The sequence below is a fragment of the Euprymna scolopes genome, chromosome 45 (genome assembly GCF_053919585.1).
Source record: "Euprymna scolopes isolate OS-2025 chromosome 45, ASM5391958v1, whole genome shotgun sequence".
NCBI lineage: Eukaryota > Metazoa > Mollusca > Cephalopoda > Sepiida > Sepiolidae > Euprymna > Euprymna scolopes.
The window spans coordinates 61,759,896-61,782,871 of record NC_136526.1 but is presented as its reverse complement, the minus strand read 5'-3'; the positions used below and the strand labels follow the sequence as shown (position 1 = coordinate 61,782,871).

At 23.0% G+C, this 22,976-nt stretch overlaps 1 protein-coding gene and 1 long non-coding RNA gene across 3 annotated transcripts in view; one reads left to right on the top strand and one right to left on the bottom strand.

The window, feature by feature from the left end:
* The window catches only part of LOC145269817 (uncharacterized), a 114,630-nt gene extending 92,111 nt beyond the window's left edge, over positions 1-22,519 (top strand). For both annotated transcript variants that reach the window (XM_080125534.1, XM_080125535.1), the window contains exons 2-3: positions 10,417-10,527; positions 15,836-22,519. In XM_080125534.1, coding sequence (XP_079981660.1) covers positions 17,736-18,533 — 798 coding nt within the window. In that variant the 5' untranslated portion in view covers positions 10,417-10,527; positions 15,836-17,735 and the 3' untranslated portion in view covers positions 18,534-22,519. The remainder of the gene's footprint in view (positions 1-10,416; positions 10,528-15,835) is intronic.
* The window catches only part of LOC145269818 (uncharacterized), a 343,013-nt gene that overhangs the window by 199,031 nt on the left and 121,006 nt on the right, over positions 1-22,976 (bottom strand). The gene's annotated exons all lie outside the window — the stretch shown is intronic.

Below are 22,976 nucleotides of genomic sequence, written 5' to 3'. Positions count from 1 at the left end.
TTGATTTTATTTCATGTTAAATTGATTTTATTTCATGTTAAATTGATTTTATTTTATGTTGAATTGATTTTATTTAATCTTAAATTGATTTTATTTTATGTTGAATTGATTTTATTTCAAGTTAAATTGATTTTATTTCAAGTTAAATTGATTTTATTTCATGTTAAATTGATTTTATTTTATGTTAAATTGATTTTATTTCATGTTAAATTGATTTTATTTCATGTTAAATTGATTTTATTTTATGTTGAATTGATGTTATTTAATCTTAAATTGATTTTATTTCATGTTAAATTGATTTTATTTCATGTTAAATTGATTTTATTTTATATTAAATTGATTTTATTTTATGTTCAATTGATTTTATTTTATGTTCAATTGATTCTATTTCATGTTAAATTGATTTTATTTAATCTTAAATTGATTTTATTTAATCTTAAATTGATTTTATTTAATCTTAAATTAATTTCATTTCATGTTTAATTGATTTTATTTCAAGTTAAATTGATTTTATTTCATGTTAAATTGATTTTATTTCATGTTAAATTTATTTTATTTAATGTTAAATTGATTTTATTTAATGTTAAATTGATTTTATTTCATGTTAAATTGATTTTATTTAATCTTAAATTGATTTTATTTTATGTTGAATTGATTTTATTCATTGTTAAATTGATTTTATTTCATGTTAAATTGATTTTATTTAATGTTAAATTGATTTTATTTAATCTTAAATTGATTTTATTTTATGTTGAATTGATTTTATTTAAGTTAAATTGATTTTATTTCATGTTAAATTGATTTTATTTAATCTTAAATTGATTTTATTTAATGTTAAATTGATTTTATTTAATCTCAAATTGATTTTATTTTATGTTGAATTTATGTTATTTAATCTTAAATTGATTTTATTTCATGTTAAATTGATTTTATTTTATCTTAAATTGATTTTATTTCATGTTACATTGATTTTATTTCATGTTAAATTGATGTTATTTCAAGTAAAATTGATTTTATTTCATGTTAAATTGATTTTATTTAATGTTAAATTGATTTTATTTAATCTTAAATTGATTTTATTTTATGTTGAATTGATTTTTTTCAATCTAAAATTAATTTTATTTAATCTTAAATTGATTTTATTTAATGTTAAATTGATTTTATTTCATGTTAAATTGATTTTATTTAATGTTAAATTGATTTTATTTAATCTTAAATTGATTTTATTTTATGTTGAATTGATTTTTTTCAATCTAAAATTAATTTTATTTAATCTTAAATTGATTTTATTTCATGTTACATTGATTTTATTTCATGTTAAATTGATATTGTTTCAAGTAAAATTGATTTTATTTCATGTTACATTGATTTTATTTAATCTTAAATTGATTTTATTTAATCTTAAATTAATTTTATTTTATGTTGAATTGATTTGTTTTAATCTAAAATTAATTTTATTTAATCTTAAATTGATTTTATTTAATGTTAAATTGATTTTATTTCATGTTAAATTGATTTTATTTCATGTTAAATTGATTTTATTTCATGTTCAATTGATTTTATTTCATGTTAAATTGATTTTATTTCATGTTAAATTAATTTTATTTCATGTAAAATTGATTTTATTTCATGTTAAATTGATTTTATTTCATGTTAAATTGATTTTATTTAATCTTAAATTGATTTTATTTAATGTTAAATTGATTTTATTTAATCTCAAATAGATTTTGTTTTATATTGAATTTATTTTATTTAATCTTAAATTGATTTTATTTCATGTTAAATTGATTTTATTTAATCTTAAATTGATTTTATTTCATGTTACATTGATTTTATTTCATGTTAAATTGATTTTATTTAATCTTAAATTGATTTTATTTTATGTTAAATTGATTTTATTTCATGTTAAATTGATTTTATTTAATCTTAAATTGATTTTATTTTATGTTGAATTGATTTTATTTCTAGTTAAATTGATTTTATTTCAAGTTAAATTGATTTTATTTCATGTTAAATTGATTTTATTTTATGTTAAATTGATTTTATTTCATGTTAAATTGATTTTATTTCATGTTAAATTGATTTTATTTTATGTTGAATTGATGTTATTTAATCTTAAATTGATTTTATTTCATGTTAAATTGATTTTATTTCATGTTAAATTGATTTTATTTTATATTAAATTGATTTTATTTTATGTTCAATTGATTTTATTTTATGTTCAATTGATTCTATTTCATGTTAAATTGATTTTATTTAATCTTAAATTGATTTTATTTAATCTTAAATTGATTTTATTTAATCTTAAATTAATTTCATTTCATGTTTAATTGATTTTGTTTCAAGTTAAATTGATTTTATTTCATGTTAAATTGATTTTATTTCATGTTAAATTGATTTTATTTAATGTTAAATTGATTTTATTTAATGTTAAATTGATTTTATTTCATGTTAAATTGATTTTATTTAATCTTAAATTGATTTTATTTTATGTTGAATTGATTTTATTCATTGTTAAATTGATTTTATTTCATGTTAAATTGATTTTATTTAATGTTAAATTGATTTTATTTAATCTTAAATTGATTTTATTTTATGTTGAATTGATTTTATTTAAGTTAAATTGATTTTATTTCATGTTAAATTGATTTTATTTAATCTTAAATTGATTTTATTTAATGTTAAATTGATTTTATTTAATCTCAAATTGATTTTATTTTATGTTGAATTTATTTTATTTAATCTTAAATTGATTTTATTTCATGTTAAATTGATTTTATTTTATCTTAAATTGATTTTATTTCATGTTACATTGATTTTATTTCATGTTAAATTGATGTTATTTCAAGTAAAATTGATTTTATTTCATGTTAAATTGATTTTATTTAATGTTAAATTGATTTTATTTAATCTTAAATTGATTTTATTTTATGTTGAATTGATTTTTTTCAATCTAAAATTAATTTTATTTAATGTTAAATTGATTTTATTTAATGTTAAATTGATTTTATTTCATGTTAAATTGATTTTATTTCATGTTCAATTGATTTTATTTCATGTTAAATTGATTTTATTTCATGTTAAATTAATTTTATTTCATGTAAAATTGATTTTATTTCATGTTAAATTGATTTTGTTTCATGTTAAATTGATTTTATTTAATCTTAAATTGATTTTATTTAATGTTAAATTGATTTTATTTAATCTCAAATTGATTTTATTTTATGTTGAATTTATTTTATTTAATCTTAAATTGATTTTATTTCATGTTAAATTGATTTTATTTAATCTTAAATTGATTTTATTTCATGTTACATTGATTTTATTTCATGTTAAATTGATTTTTTTTCATGTTAAATTGATTTTATTTAATCTTAAATTGATTTTATTTTATGTTAAATTGATTTTATTTTATGTTCAATTGATTTTATGTCATGTTAAATTGATTTTATTTAATCTTAAATTGATTTTATTTTATGTTGAATTGATTTTATTTCAAGTTAAATTGATTTTATTTCATGTTAAATTGATTTTTTTTTATGTTAAATTGATTTTATTTCATGTTAAATTGATTTTATTTCATGTTAAATTGATTTTATTTTATGTTGAATTGATTTTATTTAATCTTAAGTTGATTTTATTTCAAGTTCAATTGATTTTATTTCATGTTAAATTGATTTTATTTCAAGTTAAATTGATTTTATTTCATGTTAAATTGATTTTATTTTTTGTTGAATTGATGTTATTTAATCTTAAATTGATTTTATGTCATGTTAAATTGATTTTATTTCATGTTAAATTGATTTTATTTTATATTAAATTGATTTATTTTATGTTCAATTGATTTTATTTTATGTTCAATTGATTCTATTTCATGTTAAATTGATTTTATTTCATGTTAAATTGATTTTATTTTATATTAAATTGATTTTATTTTACGTTCAATTAATTTTATTTTATGTTAAATAGATTCTATTTCATGTTAAATTGATTTTATTTCATGTTAAATTGACTTTATTTCATGTTAAATTGATTTTATTTCAAGTTAAATTGATTTTATTTCATGTTAAATTGATTTTATTTCATGTTAAATTGATTTTATTTAATCTTAAATTAATTTTATTTCATGTTAAATTGATTTTATTTCATGTTAAATTGATTTTATTTCATCTTAAATTGATTTTATTTCATGTTTAATTGATTTTATTTCAAGTTAAATTGATTTTATATTATGTTGAATTGATTTTATTTCATGTTAAATTGATTTTATTTCATGTTAAATTGATTTTATTTCATGTTAAATTCATTTTATTTAATCTTAAATTGATTTTATTTTATGTTTAATTGATATTATTTAATGTTAAATTGATTTTATTTCATGTTAAATTCATTTTTTTTAATCTTAAATTGATTGTATTTCAAGTTAAATTGATTTTATTTCATGTTAAATTGATTTTATTTCATGTTAAATTGATTTTATTTCATGTTAAATTGATTTTATTTTATGTTGAATTGATTTTATTTAATCTTAAATTGATTTTTTTTCATGTTCAATTGATTTTATTTCATGTTAAATTGATTTTATTTTAAGTTAAATTGATTTTATTTCATGTTAAATTGATTTTATTTCATGTTAAATTGATTTTATTTCATGTTAAATTGATTTTATTTAATGTTAAATTGATTTTATTTAATCTTAAATTGATTTTATTTCATGTTAAATTGATTTTATTTTATGTTAAATTGATTTTATTAAATCTTAAATTAATTTTATTTCATGTTAAATTGATTGTATTTAATCTTAAATTAATTTTATTTCATGTTAAATTGATTTTATTTCATGTTAAATTGATTTTATTTCATCTTACATTAATTTTATTTCATGTTAAATTGATTTTATTTAATGTTAAATTGATTTTATTTAATCTTAAATTAATTTTATTTCATGTTAAATTGATTTTTTTTCATGTTAAATTGATTTTATTTCATGTTAAATTGATTTTATTTCATGTTAAATTGATTTTATTTAATGTTAAATTAATTTTATTTCATGTTAAATTGATTTTATTTCATGTTAAATTGATTTTATTTCATGTTAAATTGATTTTATTTAATGTTAAATTGATTTTATTTAATCTTAAATTAATTTTATTTCATGTTAAATTGATTTTATTTCATGTTAAATTGATTTTATTTCATGTTCAATTGATTTTATTTCATGTTAAATTGATTTTATGTCATGTTAAATTGATGTTATTTCAAGTTAAATTGATTTTATTTCATGTTAAAATGATTTTATTTCATGTTAAATTGATTTTATTTTATATTAAATTGATTTTATTTTACGTTCAATTAATTTTATTTTATGTTAAATAGATTCTATTTCATGTTAAATTGATTTTATTTCATGTTAAATTGACTTTATTTCATGTTAAATTGATTTTATTTCAAGTTAAATTGATTTTATTTCATGTTAAATTGATTTTATTTCATGTTAAATTGATTTTATTTAATCTTAAATTAATTTTATTTCATGTTAAATTGATTTTATTTCATGTTAAATTGATTTTATTTCATCTTAAATTGATTTTATTTCATGTTTAATTGATTTTATTTCAAGTTAAATTGATTTTATATTATGTTGAATTGATTTTATTTCATGTTAAATTGATTTTATTTCATGTTAAATGTATTTTATTTCATGTTAAATTCATTTTATTTAATCTTAAATTGATTTTATTTTATGTTAAATTGATATTATTTAATGTTAAATTGATTTTATTTCATGTTAAATTCATTTTTTTTAATCTTAAATTAATTTTATTTTATGTTAAATTGATTTTATTTCATGTTAAATTGATTTTATTTAATGTTAAATTGATTTTATTTAATCTTAAATTGATTTTATTTCATGTTAAATTGATTTTATTTTATGTTAAATTGATTTTATTAAATCTTAAATTAATTTTATTTCATGTTAAATTGATTGTATTTAATCTTAAATTAATTTTATTTCATGTTAAATTGATTTTATTTCATGTTAAATTGATTTTATTTAATCTTACATTAATTTTATTTCATGTTAAATTGATTTTATTTAATGTTAAATTGATTTTATTTAATCTTAAATTAATTTTATTTCATGTTAAATTGATTTTTTTTCATGTTAAATTGATTTTATTTCATGTTAAATTGATTTTATTTCATGTTAAATTGATTTTATTTAATGTTAAATTAATTTTATTTCATGTTAAATTGATTTTATTTCATGTTAAATTGATTTTATTTCATGTTAAATTGATTTTATTTAATGTTAAATTGATTTTATTTAATCTTAAATTAATTTTATTTCATGTTAAATTGATTTTATTTCATGTTAAATTGATTTTATTTCATGTTCAATTGATTTTATTTCATGTTAAATTGATTTTATTTTATGTTAAATTGATGTTATTTCAAGTTAAATTGATTTTATTTCATGTTAAAATGATTTTATTTCATGTTAAATTGATTTTATTTCATGTTAAATTGATTTTATTTAACCTTAAATTAATTTTATTTCATGTTAAATTGATTTTATTTCATGTTAAATTGATTTTATTTAATCTTAAATTGATTTTATTTAATCTTAAATTGATTTTATTTCATGTTAAATTGATTTTATTTCATGTTAAATTGATTTTATTTTATATTAAATTGATTTTATTTTATGTTCAATTGATTTTAGTTTATGTTCAATTGATTCTATTTCATGTTAAATTGATTTTATTTCATGTTAAATTGATTTTATTTCATGTTAAATTTATTTTGTTTTATATTAAATTGATTTTATTTTATGTTCAATTGATTTTATTTTATGTTCAATTGATTCTATTTCATGTTAAATGGATTGTATTTCATGTTAAATTGATTTTATTTCATGTTAAATTGATTTTATTTTATATTAAATTGATTTTATTTTATGTTCAATTGATTTTATTTTATGTTAAATTGATTCTATATCATGTTAAATTGATTTTATTTCATGTTAAATTGATTTTATTTCATGTTAAATTGATTTTATTTCAAGTTAAATTGATTTTGTTTCATGTTAAATTGATTTTATTTCATGTTAAATTGATTTTATTTCATGTTAAATTGATTTTATTTCATGTTAAATTGATTTTATTTAATGTTAAATTAATTTTATTTCATGTTAAATTGATTTTATTTCATGTTAAATTGATTTTATTTCATGTTAAATTGATTTTATTTAATGTTAAATTGATTTTATTTAATCTTAAATTAATTTTATTTCATGTTAAATTGATTTTATTTCATGTTAAATTGATTTTATTTCATGTTCAATTGATTTTATTTCATGTTAAATTGATTTTATTTTATGTTAAATTGATGTTATTTCAAGTTAAATTGATTTTATTTCATGTTAAAATGATTTTATTTCATGTTAAATTGATTTTATTTCAAGTTAAATTGATTTTATTTCATGTTAAATTGATTTTATTTCATGTTAAATTGATTTTATTTAACCTTAAATTAATTTTATTTCATGTTAAATTGATTTTATTTCATGTTAAATTGATTTTATTTAATCTTAAATTGATTTTATTTAATCTTAAATTGATTTTATTTCATGTTAAATTGATTTTATTTCATGTTAAATTGATTTTATTTTATATTAAATTGATTTTATTTTATGTTCAATTGATTTTAGTTTATGTTCAATTGATTCTATTTCATGTTAAATTGATTTTATTTCATGTTAAATTGATTTTATTTCATGTTAAATTTATTTTGTTTTATATTAAATTGATTTTATTTTATGTTCAATTGATTTTATTTTATGTTCAATTGATTCTATTTCATGTTAAATGGATTGTATTTCATGTTAAATTGATTTTATTTCATGTTAAATTGATTTTATTTTATATTAAATTGATTTTATTTTATGTTCAATTGATTTTATTTTATGTTAAATTGATTCTATATCATGTTAAATTGATTTTATTTCATGTTAAATTGATTTTATTTCATGTTAAATTGATTTTATTTCAAGTTAAATTGATTTTGTTTCATGTTAAATTGATTTTATTTCATGTTAAATTGATTTTATTTCATGTTAAATTGATTTTATTTAATCTTAAATTAATTTTATTTCATGTTAAATTGATTTTATTTCATGTTAAATTGATTTTATTTAATCTTAAATTAATTTTATTTCATGTTTAATTGATTTTATTTCAAATTAAATTGATTTTATTTCATGTTGAATTGATTTTATTTCATGTTAAATTGATTTTATTTTATGTTAAATTGATTTTATTTTATGTTAAATTGATTTTATTTAATCTTAAATTGATTTTATTTAATCTTAAATTAATTTTATTTTATGTTAAATTAATTTTGTTTCATGTTAAATTGATTTTATTTCATGTTTAATTGATTTTATTTCATGTTCAATTGATTTTATTTCATGTTCAATTGATTTTATTTAATGTTAAATTGATTTTATTTCATGTCAAATTGATTTTATTTTATGTTAAATTAATTTTATTTCATGTTAAATTAATTTTATTTCATGTTAAATTGATTTTATTTCATGTTAAATTAATTTTATTTCATGTTAAATTGATTTTATTTCATGTTAAATTGATTTTATTTAATCTTAAATTGATTTTATTTAATCTTAAATTAATTTTATTTCATGTTAAATTAATTTTATTTCATGTTAAATTGATTTTATTTCATGTTAAATTGATTTTATTTCATGTTAAATTGATTTTATTTCATGTTAAATTGATTTTATTTCATGTTAAATTGATTTTATTTCATGTTCAATTGATTTTATTTCATGTTAAATTGATTTTATTTAATCTTAAATTAATTTTATTTCATGTTAAATTGATTGTATTTCATGTTAAATTGATTTTATTCCATATTAAATTGATTTTATTTTATGTTCAATTGATTTTATTTCATATTAAATTGATTTTATTTTATGTTCAATGGATTTTATTTAATGTTAAATTGATTGTATTTCATGTCAAATTGATTTTATTTCATGTTAAATTGATTTTATTTCATGTTAAATTGATTTTATTTCATGTTCAATTGATTTTATTTCATGTTAAATTGATTTTATTTCATGTTAAATTGATTTTATTTCATGTTAAATTGATTTTATTTCATGTTAAATTGATTTTTTTTCATGTTAAATTGATTTTATTTCATGTTCAATTGATGTTATTTCATGTTAAATTGATTCTATTTCATGTTAAATTGATTTTATTTCATGTTAAATTGATTTTATTTCATGTTAAATTGATTTTTTTTTATGTTCAATTGATTTTATTTTATGTTGAATTGATGTTATTTAATCTTAAATTGATTTTATTTCATGTTTAATTGATTTTATTTCATGTTTAATTGATTCTATTACATGTGGAAATGATTCTATCTCATGTTTAAGTCATTCTATTTTATGTTAAATGAGATTGTAATTAGTTTGAATTATGCACATTCAGGTATGCTGCTATTAGCAATGGTAGTAGTTTCTCCAAAACATTTCTCATAACTTTTAAAGAAAAGGAGATTTCTCTTTTTAGCAATAAATCTTATTTATTTTCGGCTCATTCCACTAAAAAGTAGATGTTATCCTATGAGGATTCTATCATTATGTTGGAAATGCATGCATTTATTTTCCCCACATGTCGAGAATAGAACATTGAGTAACCAGTAAATATTTATCTACAACTCAATTGAATAAGGGAGTTCGTTTATAAAATGTTGTTTTTATATGTAGTTAGCAACAACACCCTGGATCATTCTTTTGTCTAAGAATAATTTGTTTAGTGAATATTTTTAGTAATACTGTAGTAATTATTTTGTATAAGATCTTTATACTAGACATTTTATGAATACATTTTTAACATAATTCCTCACATGTTAAAATTGTTTGATTTGTTATTTTTACAGACTTATTTACTAGTAAATTGTAACTGTATGTGCCTATAACCTGAATGTTCAAGCACATGTTTGTAACTTTAAAACTTTGTAACTTTACATTTGTAACTTTAAAAAAACCCACACTGTTTAATGTTCGAATAGTTTTGGAATATCAATTATTTTTATTCGTAAAATATTTAGTGATCTTTATATTTTAATGATTATTTTAATTGTGTGTGTTTATTTTATTGTTTCATTTGTAAATTTTGGTTAAGGCAATTAATTTGAACACCGTGACCCTTATGAATGTTCTGCTCAATTGCAACATCACTAATGTAAGATTTATTTTTTGGTGTTAAAAAGTACAATAAAAATGTAAATGTTTTAATACATTTATAACAATGAGAAATGAGAATGCTTCATGAATGTTTATTTTATCAAATCAAAATTATTGTATCTATTATTTTTCAGACATACTCCAGAAAATTTGAACTGCCTATATCTATTGTCGAATCCTCAAGCAGAGCTTTGTGACCTTTAAAGAAAACATACTGGTTAAAGTTAAATATTTTATAATAATAGGTAATTATTTCTATTTGTAAAATATGTTTAATGTTTATAATTTCTTTAATTATACTTTCTTGTGAATTTTATTTTCTGGATAGTAAATTTTTGTATGATCAATTGATTAGAAAACCACAAACTTTCAGAATGTTCTCAGAAATTTATACTGTCCATAATACTTAAAAGAAAAGATAGATCTATGAAAGTTTTAAGAAGATAAAGTAAAAAAAATAATATTGTTATACTTTTAAAAATAAAAAGATAGAATCATAAAAGTTTTAATGAGATAAAGTAAATAAATAATAATGTTTCTGAATTTTTGAAATAGGGATTGATACTTTATATTTATGTCTCTGTTAATACTGTTCTAATTTTGATTATTTTCACAAAGTTTGGATGATCTACATTCAACCTTCCTTTCTTGAACTTGGAAATCTTTCTGTTAAAATCAGAAACCTGTACTGAATTTAATGAAATCTCCATAGTTCATTTTATAGAAAAAAATTAGAGAAACCGCAATTGTAAATAAATGACCCTAGAGATAGTTTTAACTTCTTCAGGACGACAGTCAATGTACTATTATGCCACATCGCAGTCCAAAAAATTTGTAAATCTGCAGTATTTGTTCTATAATTTAAAATCATTAAATTGTTAATGTTTTTTCCATAATCATAAACACGCTTGTGTTTTTCATGAAATTCAACAATTTTCTAAAATTGGAATGAAAATTGGAATGCTTTATACTTTGTTTCCATCATTTAAAAAAATTGTGAATGTTTTCTACTTTGTATTTTTTTAATTATTGAATATTTCATTATTCTACAATTTCTTCTTAAAAAGAAATTTTTATTTTATCAAGAAATAATCTAAATAATAAAAATGTAGAAAGTAGGGCACGTTACAATAAACAGACCACATGACAATATACAACCTTTAATGCAGTTTCTTACTTGTTAACAACAATTAGTTATTGGTTAATCCATGAATAAACTGACCATATGACAGTATAGAACCTTTCATACAGTTTCTTACTTGTTAACAAGTAGTTATTGATTAATGTGAACAAACTGACCATATGACAATATACAAACTTTCATACAGTTTCTTACTTGGTAAAAGCAGTTAGTTATTGATTTATCTGTGAATAAATTTACCATATGACAATAGAAAACTTTTCATACAGTTTCTTACTTGTAAAAAAAAATTTGGTTTTAGTTAATCTGTGAATAAACTGACCATATGACAATATACAACCTTTCATACAGTTTCTTACTTGCTAAAAACAATTAGTTATTTCTTAATCTGTGAATAAACTGACCATATGACAATATACAAACTTTAATAATGTTTCTTACTTGTTAACAACAATTAGTTATTTAGTAATCCATAAATAAACTAACCATATGACAATAAAGAACTTTTCATACTGTTTCTTACTTGTTAACAACAATTAGTTATTGATTAATCTGTGAATAAACTGACCATATGACATTATACAACTTTTCATACAGTTTCACATTTGTTAACAATTAGTTATCTGTGAATAAACTGACCATATGACAATATACAACCTTTCATACAGTTTCTTACTTGTTAACATAATTAATTATTGATTAATCTGTGAATAAACTGACCATATGACAATATACAACCTTTCATACAGTTTCTTACTTTTTAACAACAATTAGTTATTGATTAATCTGTGAATAAACTGACCTTATGACAATATACAACCTTTCATACAATTTTTTACTTGTTAAAAATAATTAGTTATTGGTTAATCCGTTAATAAACTGATCATATGACAATAAAGAACGTTTCAAACAGTTTCTTACTTGTTAACAACAATTACTTATTCATTAATCGGTTATTAAACTGGAAATATAACAATATACAACCTTTAATACAGTTTCTTACTTGTTAACAACTATTAGTTATCGATTAATCTGTGAATAAACTGACCATATGACCATATACAATCTTTCATACAGTTTCTTACTTATTAACAACAATTAATTATTGATTTATCTCTGAATAAACTGACCATATGACAATAACGAACTTTTCATACAGTTTCTTACTTATTAACAACAATTAGATATTGTTCAATCTGTGAATAAACTGATCATATGACAATATATAACTTCTTATACAGTTTCTTACTTGTTAACAACAATTAGTTTTTGATTAATCCGTGAATAAACAGGACATATTACAATATACAACCTTTCAAACATTTTCTTACTTGTTAAAAACAATTAGTTATTGATTAATCTGTGAATAAACTGACCCTATGACAATATACAACCTTTCATACAGTTTCTTACTTGTTAACTTTAATTAGTTATTTATTAATCTGTGAATAAACTTACAATATGACAATATACAACCTGTCATACAGTTTCTTACTTGTTAACATAATTAATTATTGATTAATCTGTGAATAAACTGACCATATGACAATATGCAACCTTTAATACAGTTGCTTACTTGTTAACTACAATTAATTATTGATTAATCTCTGAATAAACTGACCCTATGACAATATAAAACCTTTCATACAGTTTCTTACTTGTTAACTTTAATTAGTTATTGATTAATCTGTGAATAAACTGACAATATGACAATATACAACCTTTAATACAGTTGCTTACTTGTTAACTACAATTAATTATTGATTTATCTGTGAATAAACTGACCATATGACAATATAAAACCTTTCATACAGTTTCTTACTTATTAACAACAATTAGTTATTGATTAATCTGTGAATAAACTGACCCTATGACAATATACTTTTTTTTACAGTTTCTTACTTGTTAACAACAATTAGTTATTGATTAGTCTGTAAATAGTTCAACAATGCCTTCTCCGATATTTTGTATTCATAGTTAAAATTCAATCAGACACACAAGCTGTTAATAATATATTAAAGGCTTCTGTTGCTTAATGCTAATCCTGTTAGAATTCTTTAGATTTGTAGTTGTCATTTGTATAGTATGCAACTTGGAGGGTAGAATATGATGTATATTGAGTTTTCGAAAGAAAATACAATTTCCTTCTTGGAATAATGTTTTTGATATCCTATTTAAAAATAGAAAAAAAACATTTAATCTTTAACTTCTTATTTAAGCAGATAATTGAAAGCATCACAAATGTTCAGAAATATTGGTTTACACTAACATATATGCTGTAGACATATTACGATATGCTATCTTGATTTATCTCATAAGCTATGCCATAATGGTGCTCATAATTTGCAGAATATTCCAACATAGATGAGTAACTTATTGTTATGCTAAACTATGATATGATTAGTCCAAATCGATTTTTGACAAGCTTTTTAAGGTAAGCAGAGCAAAGATTTAAGCGCCTAATAATTGATCAACAGGATGAGTGCTTAGTCAACCCCTCAGTCAATTTTTCATTTGTGCTATTGACGACAGCCATCAGGAGTTCAGCTTGATATTTTATGGTAAAAAGCCATCCAACAATAATGTATCACTTTAATTGGATGGTTCTCTGTTGATATAGATGATTGTCTGCTTGCTTGGTGACTTGGATCCTGAAACTGTTTATTAACTAAATTGAATTTCCTCTAACTTAGAAGTAGAGAATCTGCTTTTATTGCTTCTATTTTCATCAGGGGATCCAAGCTAAGCAAGCCTTTCACAATTATCAGTTTATAAATTATAACCTTACTTTCACTTACCAACTGTATATGTTTGTGTTTCAATGCAATGTTTTTATAGAAGTAAAACATTCTATATTTATTACAGATACCTAGTCATAATAGCCTCTACCAATAGGGTTTGTCTCTTACAGTTGGTTGCAGTGAGTACTGTATAAACTTGCAGCATTAAATTTATACGTTCGTAATTAAAAAACCGAGTCACCAATCTTGTCAATGATTTATTTTCCATGCAATTTTACAAAAACTTATTTTCATAAAACACACCGGTCTAGCTGAATCCACTGTGAAAAATTTCCCCTACTCTTTATCTGTGCCTAAATCAAAACGTGAATTCCATGAACAAAGTTTCTTTCTTAGAACTGCCCGCCTGTAGAACTCTGTTCTGTCTGCCTGCTTCCCACCTGACTACAACTTAAATGTCTTCAAGTCCAACGTTAACAAATTCCTAATGAACCGTCCCCTTAAGTAAACACTTCATCAAATCTCCACACTAACGTACTGTACTTGCAATAACCCTTATCCCTGAGTGGCTTCTGGGCCTTGATAAGTGGTGACCACCGTGTAAAAAAATAAATATATAAATAAAAAAAAATGAATTTCATTAACTAAAGTAAAATCTAAAATTAAATGATAATCAATTTGTATATGTGTATAAATAAAACTATTTTTAATAAAGTAATCAAGTTATAAAAATACAAATATTATAATTTATGTTTCTTTAATATTTTATTAAAATGTGCAAAAATATTTCTCATCAATAATGACGGTTTATTATATTTGTAACCTTTCACTTAATGTTATTATAAATATGGATAAAACTATTTCATAAATTTGAGACATTTTCATTGTTTCTTCAAAATCATTCATTTTTTATTTAAGTAAAATTATTAAAAAAATATTTAGTACAGAAAAAATGGAAATATCTTATATGCAGGTTATAAATCTGGCAATTCTTTTCCCATGCTTTTTCTCAACTTTTTCATGTCATAATATATTTCATTAGTTTTTATATTTACCTGCACTAAATAATGAAAAAAAAAATGAATGATTTTTATTTGGCTATGTTTTTAGGCATATCAAAGAAATTATGGTGATTTTTATATTCTTCAATTTCTTAGAATTTTCAAATGTTTATTTGCATTGTTGAACAAAAATCATTAGGAAAATTGCTAGATTTATTTCTTGCATCGAGAAACATTAGTAAAAAAAAGTGTTTCAAAATACAAATCATAAATACAATATTGTTGTCTTCTAACAAATCGTTCATTTCTTTTTATCAGTTATAAAATGTTGTACATTTAAAAAAATTAAATTTTGAAAATTACTAAAGAAGCTTTTGTGAATATTTAGTTTAATATTTATGAGAAAGAATTCATTGTCTGCATGGATAAGTATTGCAACAAATATCCTTCGTATATTTTTACTTTAACCAAAGATGAATTTAGGGACATCTTAAAAAAAAAAATTGTGCATTATTATTTAATTGTGCCTTTAGATCACAATTCTGACATTTATCTCTAATTTATCCACTTAAACAGTAATCGTGTATACACCTGAACATATTAGTACTTCGCAAAGAACATGTATAAAATTATATTGTTTAATGAAATTTGTTTTTATTTCATTTTGCAGAATATCCAGCAATAAATACAATGAAAATTGCACAGAATTAAAAGTCGAAAACCAAGAGAAATCATATCCTACTTAACTATAGAGGTTTTTCTTTCATAAAATTCTATTTTATGAAAATACATGGACAAACCCTGACAACTGAGTATGTATTTCTTCTATTCTTAGGCTTATGAAATATTGTATTAGATGAAATAATTATTGCAAGTGTGTATGACTTATTTTCAGTTTTATAAATTCAGTCAATAATAAAAATTCATATAAGATTTTAATAATGAGCCACAAAAATGGTTGATTTATTAGAACCATCCATTAAAATACACAGAAAATGATTTCTATATAATCAAATTTAGTATTCATAAATCAATTTACATCAAATATCGATTTTATGTTGATTCGTTTGGTTTTATAGTAAACTGGCACACAGAGAGGCATATATTTTGTATATATATTATAGTTTTTATATATATAAACGCCATCACTTACATTAAAAACGTGTTTTAATTGAAACAATAAAATGTAAAAATATGTATTCAATATTCATCAATCTGTTTATTTAAAGTCTAACATATTGTAAAAACGTTTTCATGTGAAATGAATTTTATGATCATATAAAAACAAACATTTTACAAATAACTATGTATTTCCCCTACCTTTAGGCTTAATAAATGCAACACTCGTTGGAATAATTGTCAAAAATGCATAAACCTAATGTACTTTTGAGTGCATATGATTAATACACTTATGAGGATGTTAATAAATTCATTATTTCAGGCATCGACATTATTGAAAAGAAACTAACTGCTAATAGGGAAAACTACATACAGTCCGTTATTTATGTAAAGTGTAAATGTCACATAAGATAAACAATTAAGCTATTTTGCTCACTCTTTTGATGACTTATCTCTGTAAGTTATAAAACCGAATTTGAATAGGTTTTATGTTGTATTCTATTACTTAAATAATACTGATCACTATTAATTTTGGATATCATTTACACGCTGTTTCATCCTATAAAATCTAAGCATTTCTTTTCGCGCTTCACTATGTTGAAGCAATTGTAAAGTTCAGCATTCATACAAATGTGACGTAGCCAATAAATAGGTTTCGTACTTCAGAAGTGTAAGTAAACGTGAGAGTGGAGATTCATTTCTTACGAGAAGTGATATAAGCATAAAATAAAATAATTAAAAGATATACTTCACCTTATCATATCCAAAGAAGCAAAAATACAAACTGTTCAATTATGTAACATGGAATATTGATACGTAGTTGCATTATATCAAATATCAATACATAGAAAGTGATAGTAGATTTAATATTAGAGATTACCGCATAGAAATATTTTTTCTTAAAGGGTACAGAAAATTACATGAATGAAATTTTGTATGAATAAGCAAAAAAATGAAATGGATACTTACTCAATTATTACCAATTGCTAATGAAATACATCAGTGTATTACTTACCCGACAAAAGGAGGGTGGACCTGTAAATTCATCTTCGTTCGTTCGCCCTTTGGTCAGTTCGTCCGTTTGTCTGTCTGCACTTTTGGAAATAACTACGTCTTTATCAGATATTTTCCGTTTTGATTGCTCTGTAAATGTGAAGTTCATAGACCTGATCATCTGTGCACATAGTTCTCTCTCTCTATATATATATACATATATATATATATACATATATATATATATATATATATATATATATATATACATACAAACGTAAAATATATTTCATTTAAACATGACAGAAATATAAATTTGCAAATGATCAACTAAATTTTAAATCAATAAAACATTTTGACGAAAATCATTCCTATTCATTCTGTTTATTCTAAAATAGAAAAATAAAAATATAAAGAAACTAATTCAAGTAAAACTTATAAATATTTTAACTTAAATAATGAACACTAAATCAGATACTAGAGAAAAACTTTATTCTTGTAAAGTATGTGGCTCTTCTTTAAAAAGTAAACAAAGTTTAGCCAGGCATATGCAAACGCATACTGGAGAGAAACCACATTCTTGTGAAGTATGTGGCTTTTCTTGTATAAGGAAACCCGACTTAATCATTCATAAGCGAAAACATACTGGAGAGAAACCATATTCTTGTGAAGTATGTGGCGGATCTTTTACAAATAAACGCAGCTTGGTCATTCATATGCGAACACATACTGGAGAGAAACCATATTCTTGTGAAGTATGCAGCACTCCTTTTGCACAGAAGCAACACATTTTGGGACATATGCGAACACATACTGGAGAGAAACCATATTCTTGTGAAGTGTGTGGCTCTTCTTTTGCACATAAATATGCAAAGTTGCAACATATGCGAACACATACTGGTGATAAACCATATTCTTGTGAAGTATGTAGCACTCCTTTTACATATAGACGCAGCTTGATCATTCATATGCGAACACATACTGGAGAGAAACCATATTCTTGTGAAGTATGTGGCTCATCTTTTGCACTGAAACACCACATGTTGGAACATATGCAAACACATACTGGAGAGAAACCATATTCTTGTGAAGTATGTGGCACTTCTTTTTCAAGGAAACGCGACTTGTTCATTCATATACGAATACATACTGGAGAGAAACCATATTCTTGTGAAGTATGTGGCTCTTCTTTTGCACTGAAACACCACATGTTGCGACATAAGCAAACTCATACTAGAGAGAAACTTATATTGTGAAGTATGCACTTTTCTTTTATAAAGAAACAGTTTGGTCATTCACATGCAAGACAGAAACCTGGAGGGAAATCTATTTTGTCCATGGAAAAAGAATATCCCACCTAGTAATTTAACCTCTCAAAAATATAATATTTTAAAAGAACGAATGTTTAATGAGGAAGAACTAAAATACATGAGAGATGAAATAACAGCCCTACATGCTAACCCACTAGAGAAACCTATTCTGTATCCTACCAAATATAAAGCAGATAACACATCTGCATCTCCATCAACATGTGAAATAACTCCCTCACCGAGAATAACTCCATCTTGTGTTTTGCTTCCAGAATGATGAGCAGCTGGAAATAGAAGAAGACTGTAACAATAGAAAAAGTCAACAATATCAGCATGGAAGAAAGGCCTAGGTTACCTAAAATACAAGCCTCAAGATTCTTTAAGTCATTGATCATAAAAGTGAATATTGCACTTATAAGGCTTGTTCCCGAAGAAATAGACCTTAGGCAGCTAAATAATGTCACATACGCAGCTGGACTATAGCAAGAAAATACTTCCCCCGAATAAACACCAAACATACAAAAAATCTAATGTAATCAAAGCAAGATCATAATGAAAACTCAAGCTGCTAAAACAAATAAACACCTGTAGAAAGTAGCTTAGCCAATTAAAACAGTTCATGAAGAATCCCACGGTGGAAGGTAGGCTCAAAAACATTGTCAAAAGAATCTGTGCCAAACTTCAAACAAATTGTAAAAATATTGGAAACATAATGAAGGAATTGGAAGGCAAAATCGCAGGCTTGCCCAAAGAATTAAGCATCGCATGGCAAAGATTAATGCAAAGACACAGAATTAGTTTTTCACAAACAATCCCAGAACTTTCTACAAGAATCTAATAAGGGAAGAAATTAAAATCAAAGATCCCCCATGTAAACAGGAATTAGAGGATTACTGGAGACCCTTATTTGAAAAAGAGGAAGTACGTAACCAAGAGGCCAAGTGGATTTGGGATATTATTAATGCAAATAAAAACAAAAGAGAAATGCCAGAGCCAGAATTAACACCAGATAAAATTAGATCAAAGCTGGCACAAGCTTCAAATTACAAGAAACCTGGCATCGACAACATATCCAACTTCTGGTTAAAACAGCTAACAGCATTGCATGATCATTATAGCAGATGTTTCACCAAAATGCTGAAAGCTTATGAAGCAACACCATCATGGCTATTAAAAGGCGATACAAGCTTAATAGTTAAAAGCGGGGAAACCAAAGATCCCAGCAAATATCGCTGACTTACAAGCTATTTACTGGATCAATAGCTGACAACATATATGAGCATCTTTCATCCGGAGATTATCTTGAGGAAGAACAAACAGGATGCAGGAAAAACGAACTAGGAACCAAAGATCAATTGCTCATCAATAAGACCATTTTGGAAGATTGCAGGAAAAGAAAAAGGAATCTAAATATAGCATGGATAGATTATCAGAAAGCATTTGATGGTGTACCCCATTCATTGATACTAAAACGCCTCAAATTATACAAGATCCACCCGACCATACAAGAAATTCTAGCTGCCCAAATGAAGGAGTGGCAAACATCCATTACCTTAAACCATAGCGGGGGAAGGATATCCATTGCAAATATAAAAATAAAAAAAGGAATCTTCCAAGGAGACACTTTATCTCCTCTACTATTTTGCTTTGCAATTGATCCTCTCAGTAAACTCCTAAAGAACTGCCAAGGTGCATATAATCTAAGCTACAGCCGCCAAAGGAAATCTTTCAAAGCAATAAACCATTTATTTTTCATGGATGATCTTAAGTTCTATGCTAGCTCAGAAAAGGATGTAGATCATCTACTAAAAATTATTCACACATTTTCCAATGACATCAAAATGAAGCTCGGGTTGGATAAGTGTGCTAAGCGTACTCTGAAAGCTGGCAAGAAGATATCCACTGAAAACATACACCACGATGAAAGTAGTGAAATCAGAATTAAATGAACAGGAAACATACAAATACCTCGGCATTGATGAAAATGAATCCATCCAGCATTCAAAGATGAGAGAGAAACTAAGCCAAGTATATATACGCAGGGTAAGGAAAATCTGCAAAACTGAAATCACTAACAAGTGAAATACACACGATTGCACTGAAAGGGATGGCAAAAATCCTGAAAAGATCTCTTGGTTGGAAAATCTGCAAAACTGAAATCACTACCAAGAACAAAGTTACAGCAATTAACCAACTTGCCATGCCAGTACTAACATATAGTTTTGCATTATTGATTGGCCTCTGAAAGACAAAATGGCTTGACACAAAGACAAGGAAAATGTTAACCTTGTACAAAGTTATTTATCGAAATCAGTGCATGCCTCGTTTGTACCTACCCAGGTGAGAAGGAGGTATGGGACTCTCGAAAGTCAATCATCAACACAGAGCCACAATCGTCAGCATAGGTCAGTACAGTTCCTGTAACCCCAAGCTGATGAAAATTAATGATCATCATGAGAACCGAGCAAGTTGTACAACATCTATAATACAACTTGCCACTCATTTTGGAAAGGATTGCCTTACAAATGATGCTGAAAACCCAAACAAGTCTTCCACTGACATAGCCCACAACAGTCAAAAAAAATACACTCGCCAGTTCCATAGTGTTAAAACAGAAGAATGGGCCAACCATAAACGGGCAAAATACCTACCGACTGAAGTATTCCAAGAATATATCGATAGGGATGGTTCCCTGGACTGGCTCAAAAGAGGATCACTCCATTACAACCAAGAGAGGTTGATATTGGCTGCACAAGACGAGAGCCTCATGACAAACGCTTTCAAAAAGATGAGTGGTCTAAGCAACAATAATAAATGCAGGTTCTGCAACACTGAGGTTGAGAGTGTGGGCACCTGATTTCTAGTTGCAAAGTCCTATTTAGAGATGGTTATTATACAGATCACAATAACGGAGTTTGGAAATATCTTCATTGGAAGATATGTAAGAAACTAAACATTCAGTGTAGTAAAAAATCCTGGGAACATATACCCGAACGAACAGTTGGGAATGACAACTACACCATTCACTATGACTACATAATCCCTACTGGTACATATCTAGAAAATGCAGCTGTTAAACCAGATATAGCGATTTGGGACAGAGCAAACAAAAAAGCGACCATAATAAAGGTCAGTGTACCGAATGATACAGAGCTTAACAGAGCTGAGAGGGAAAAGATAACAAATTATCAAGGACATGTATGATATGAAACGAAATTGAAAATTAAAAGACGTTTCAATTATACCAATCATCATAGGAGCAACTGGGCTTATGAAAAAGAACTTTAAAAAGAACATAGCAAGCATACCCGGTGAACCAAGTGCAAGTGAAATACACACGATTGCACTGAAAGGGATGGCAAAAATCCTGAAAAGATCTCTTGGTTGGACTCACTAAAATAAGGGTAAATGTTAGACATCTGGTTGTAAGTCCCCCCTCTAGAAGAAAAAGACGAAAAAAATGAAAAAAAAAAAAGAAATCCTGCGAGACACTATCCTTAATTGTCTAAGGTCTCTCTGTACAGGGGTTTGTCATAACTTGCATGATGAGATTTTTCACTAAAAGTAAATCCTGACTAAATATTCAAAATTATGTTATATTAGCAGACCAAATAAGATCTTCCTATAGCTCTTATGAGGAATCAGGCACTTTTCCAAGTGATGTTACCTCAAGTATTAGCACAAGGCTGGATACTCCACCAGACTAGATAAATTATTGTCCTTGCATCCAGTAAGACCAAGGAACCAAAACAAAAGATGGGCTACATCATATGAAAATGGTTAATTGAGGAGAGAAAAATTATATTTAATTCAATTTCTATGCTAGAGCTTTAGACATAAAGAATTTTAATGAGATAATCGAATGTCTTTGTATCTCATATAGAGTTCCCCCCCCCAGTACTGGGCCCCTTTATTTCTGAGAACTTCGGCTTCGGCTTAAATAAAACAAAAACAATATAGAGAAACTATATTCTTGTGACGATGTGGCTCTTTTATAAGGAAGCACATGCAAACATTACTTGATAGTAATCTTTTAAACGTCTCTTTTACACAGAATCCAATATGCTGCACGCAAATATTTATTATAAACAAAATCATATTTTATAAAACGTTTACCTTTCAATTTTTCCTATTACAGACATTATGTGGTTCTTTCTATCAAATGCATCTAATATTCTGATGCTACAAAGCAATCACATATTTTAATAACTTTATGTTGCAATACAGTCGAACACATTTCCCAGTGTGTGATTGTTGTATACATTCGAATATTAGCATGAAACTAATGCCCATACTATTGATATTGCATAGAGAAATTGTAATTTTCTGTTCCATTTATTTTATGTTTGAAACAAGCATTTCGTTTATTCTATTTTATAAAAGAAAATT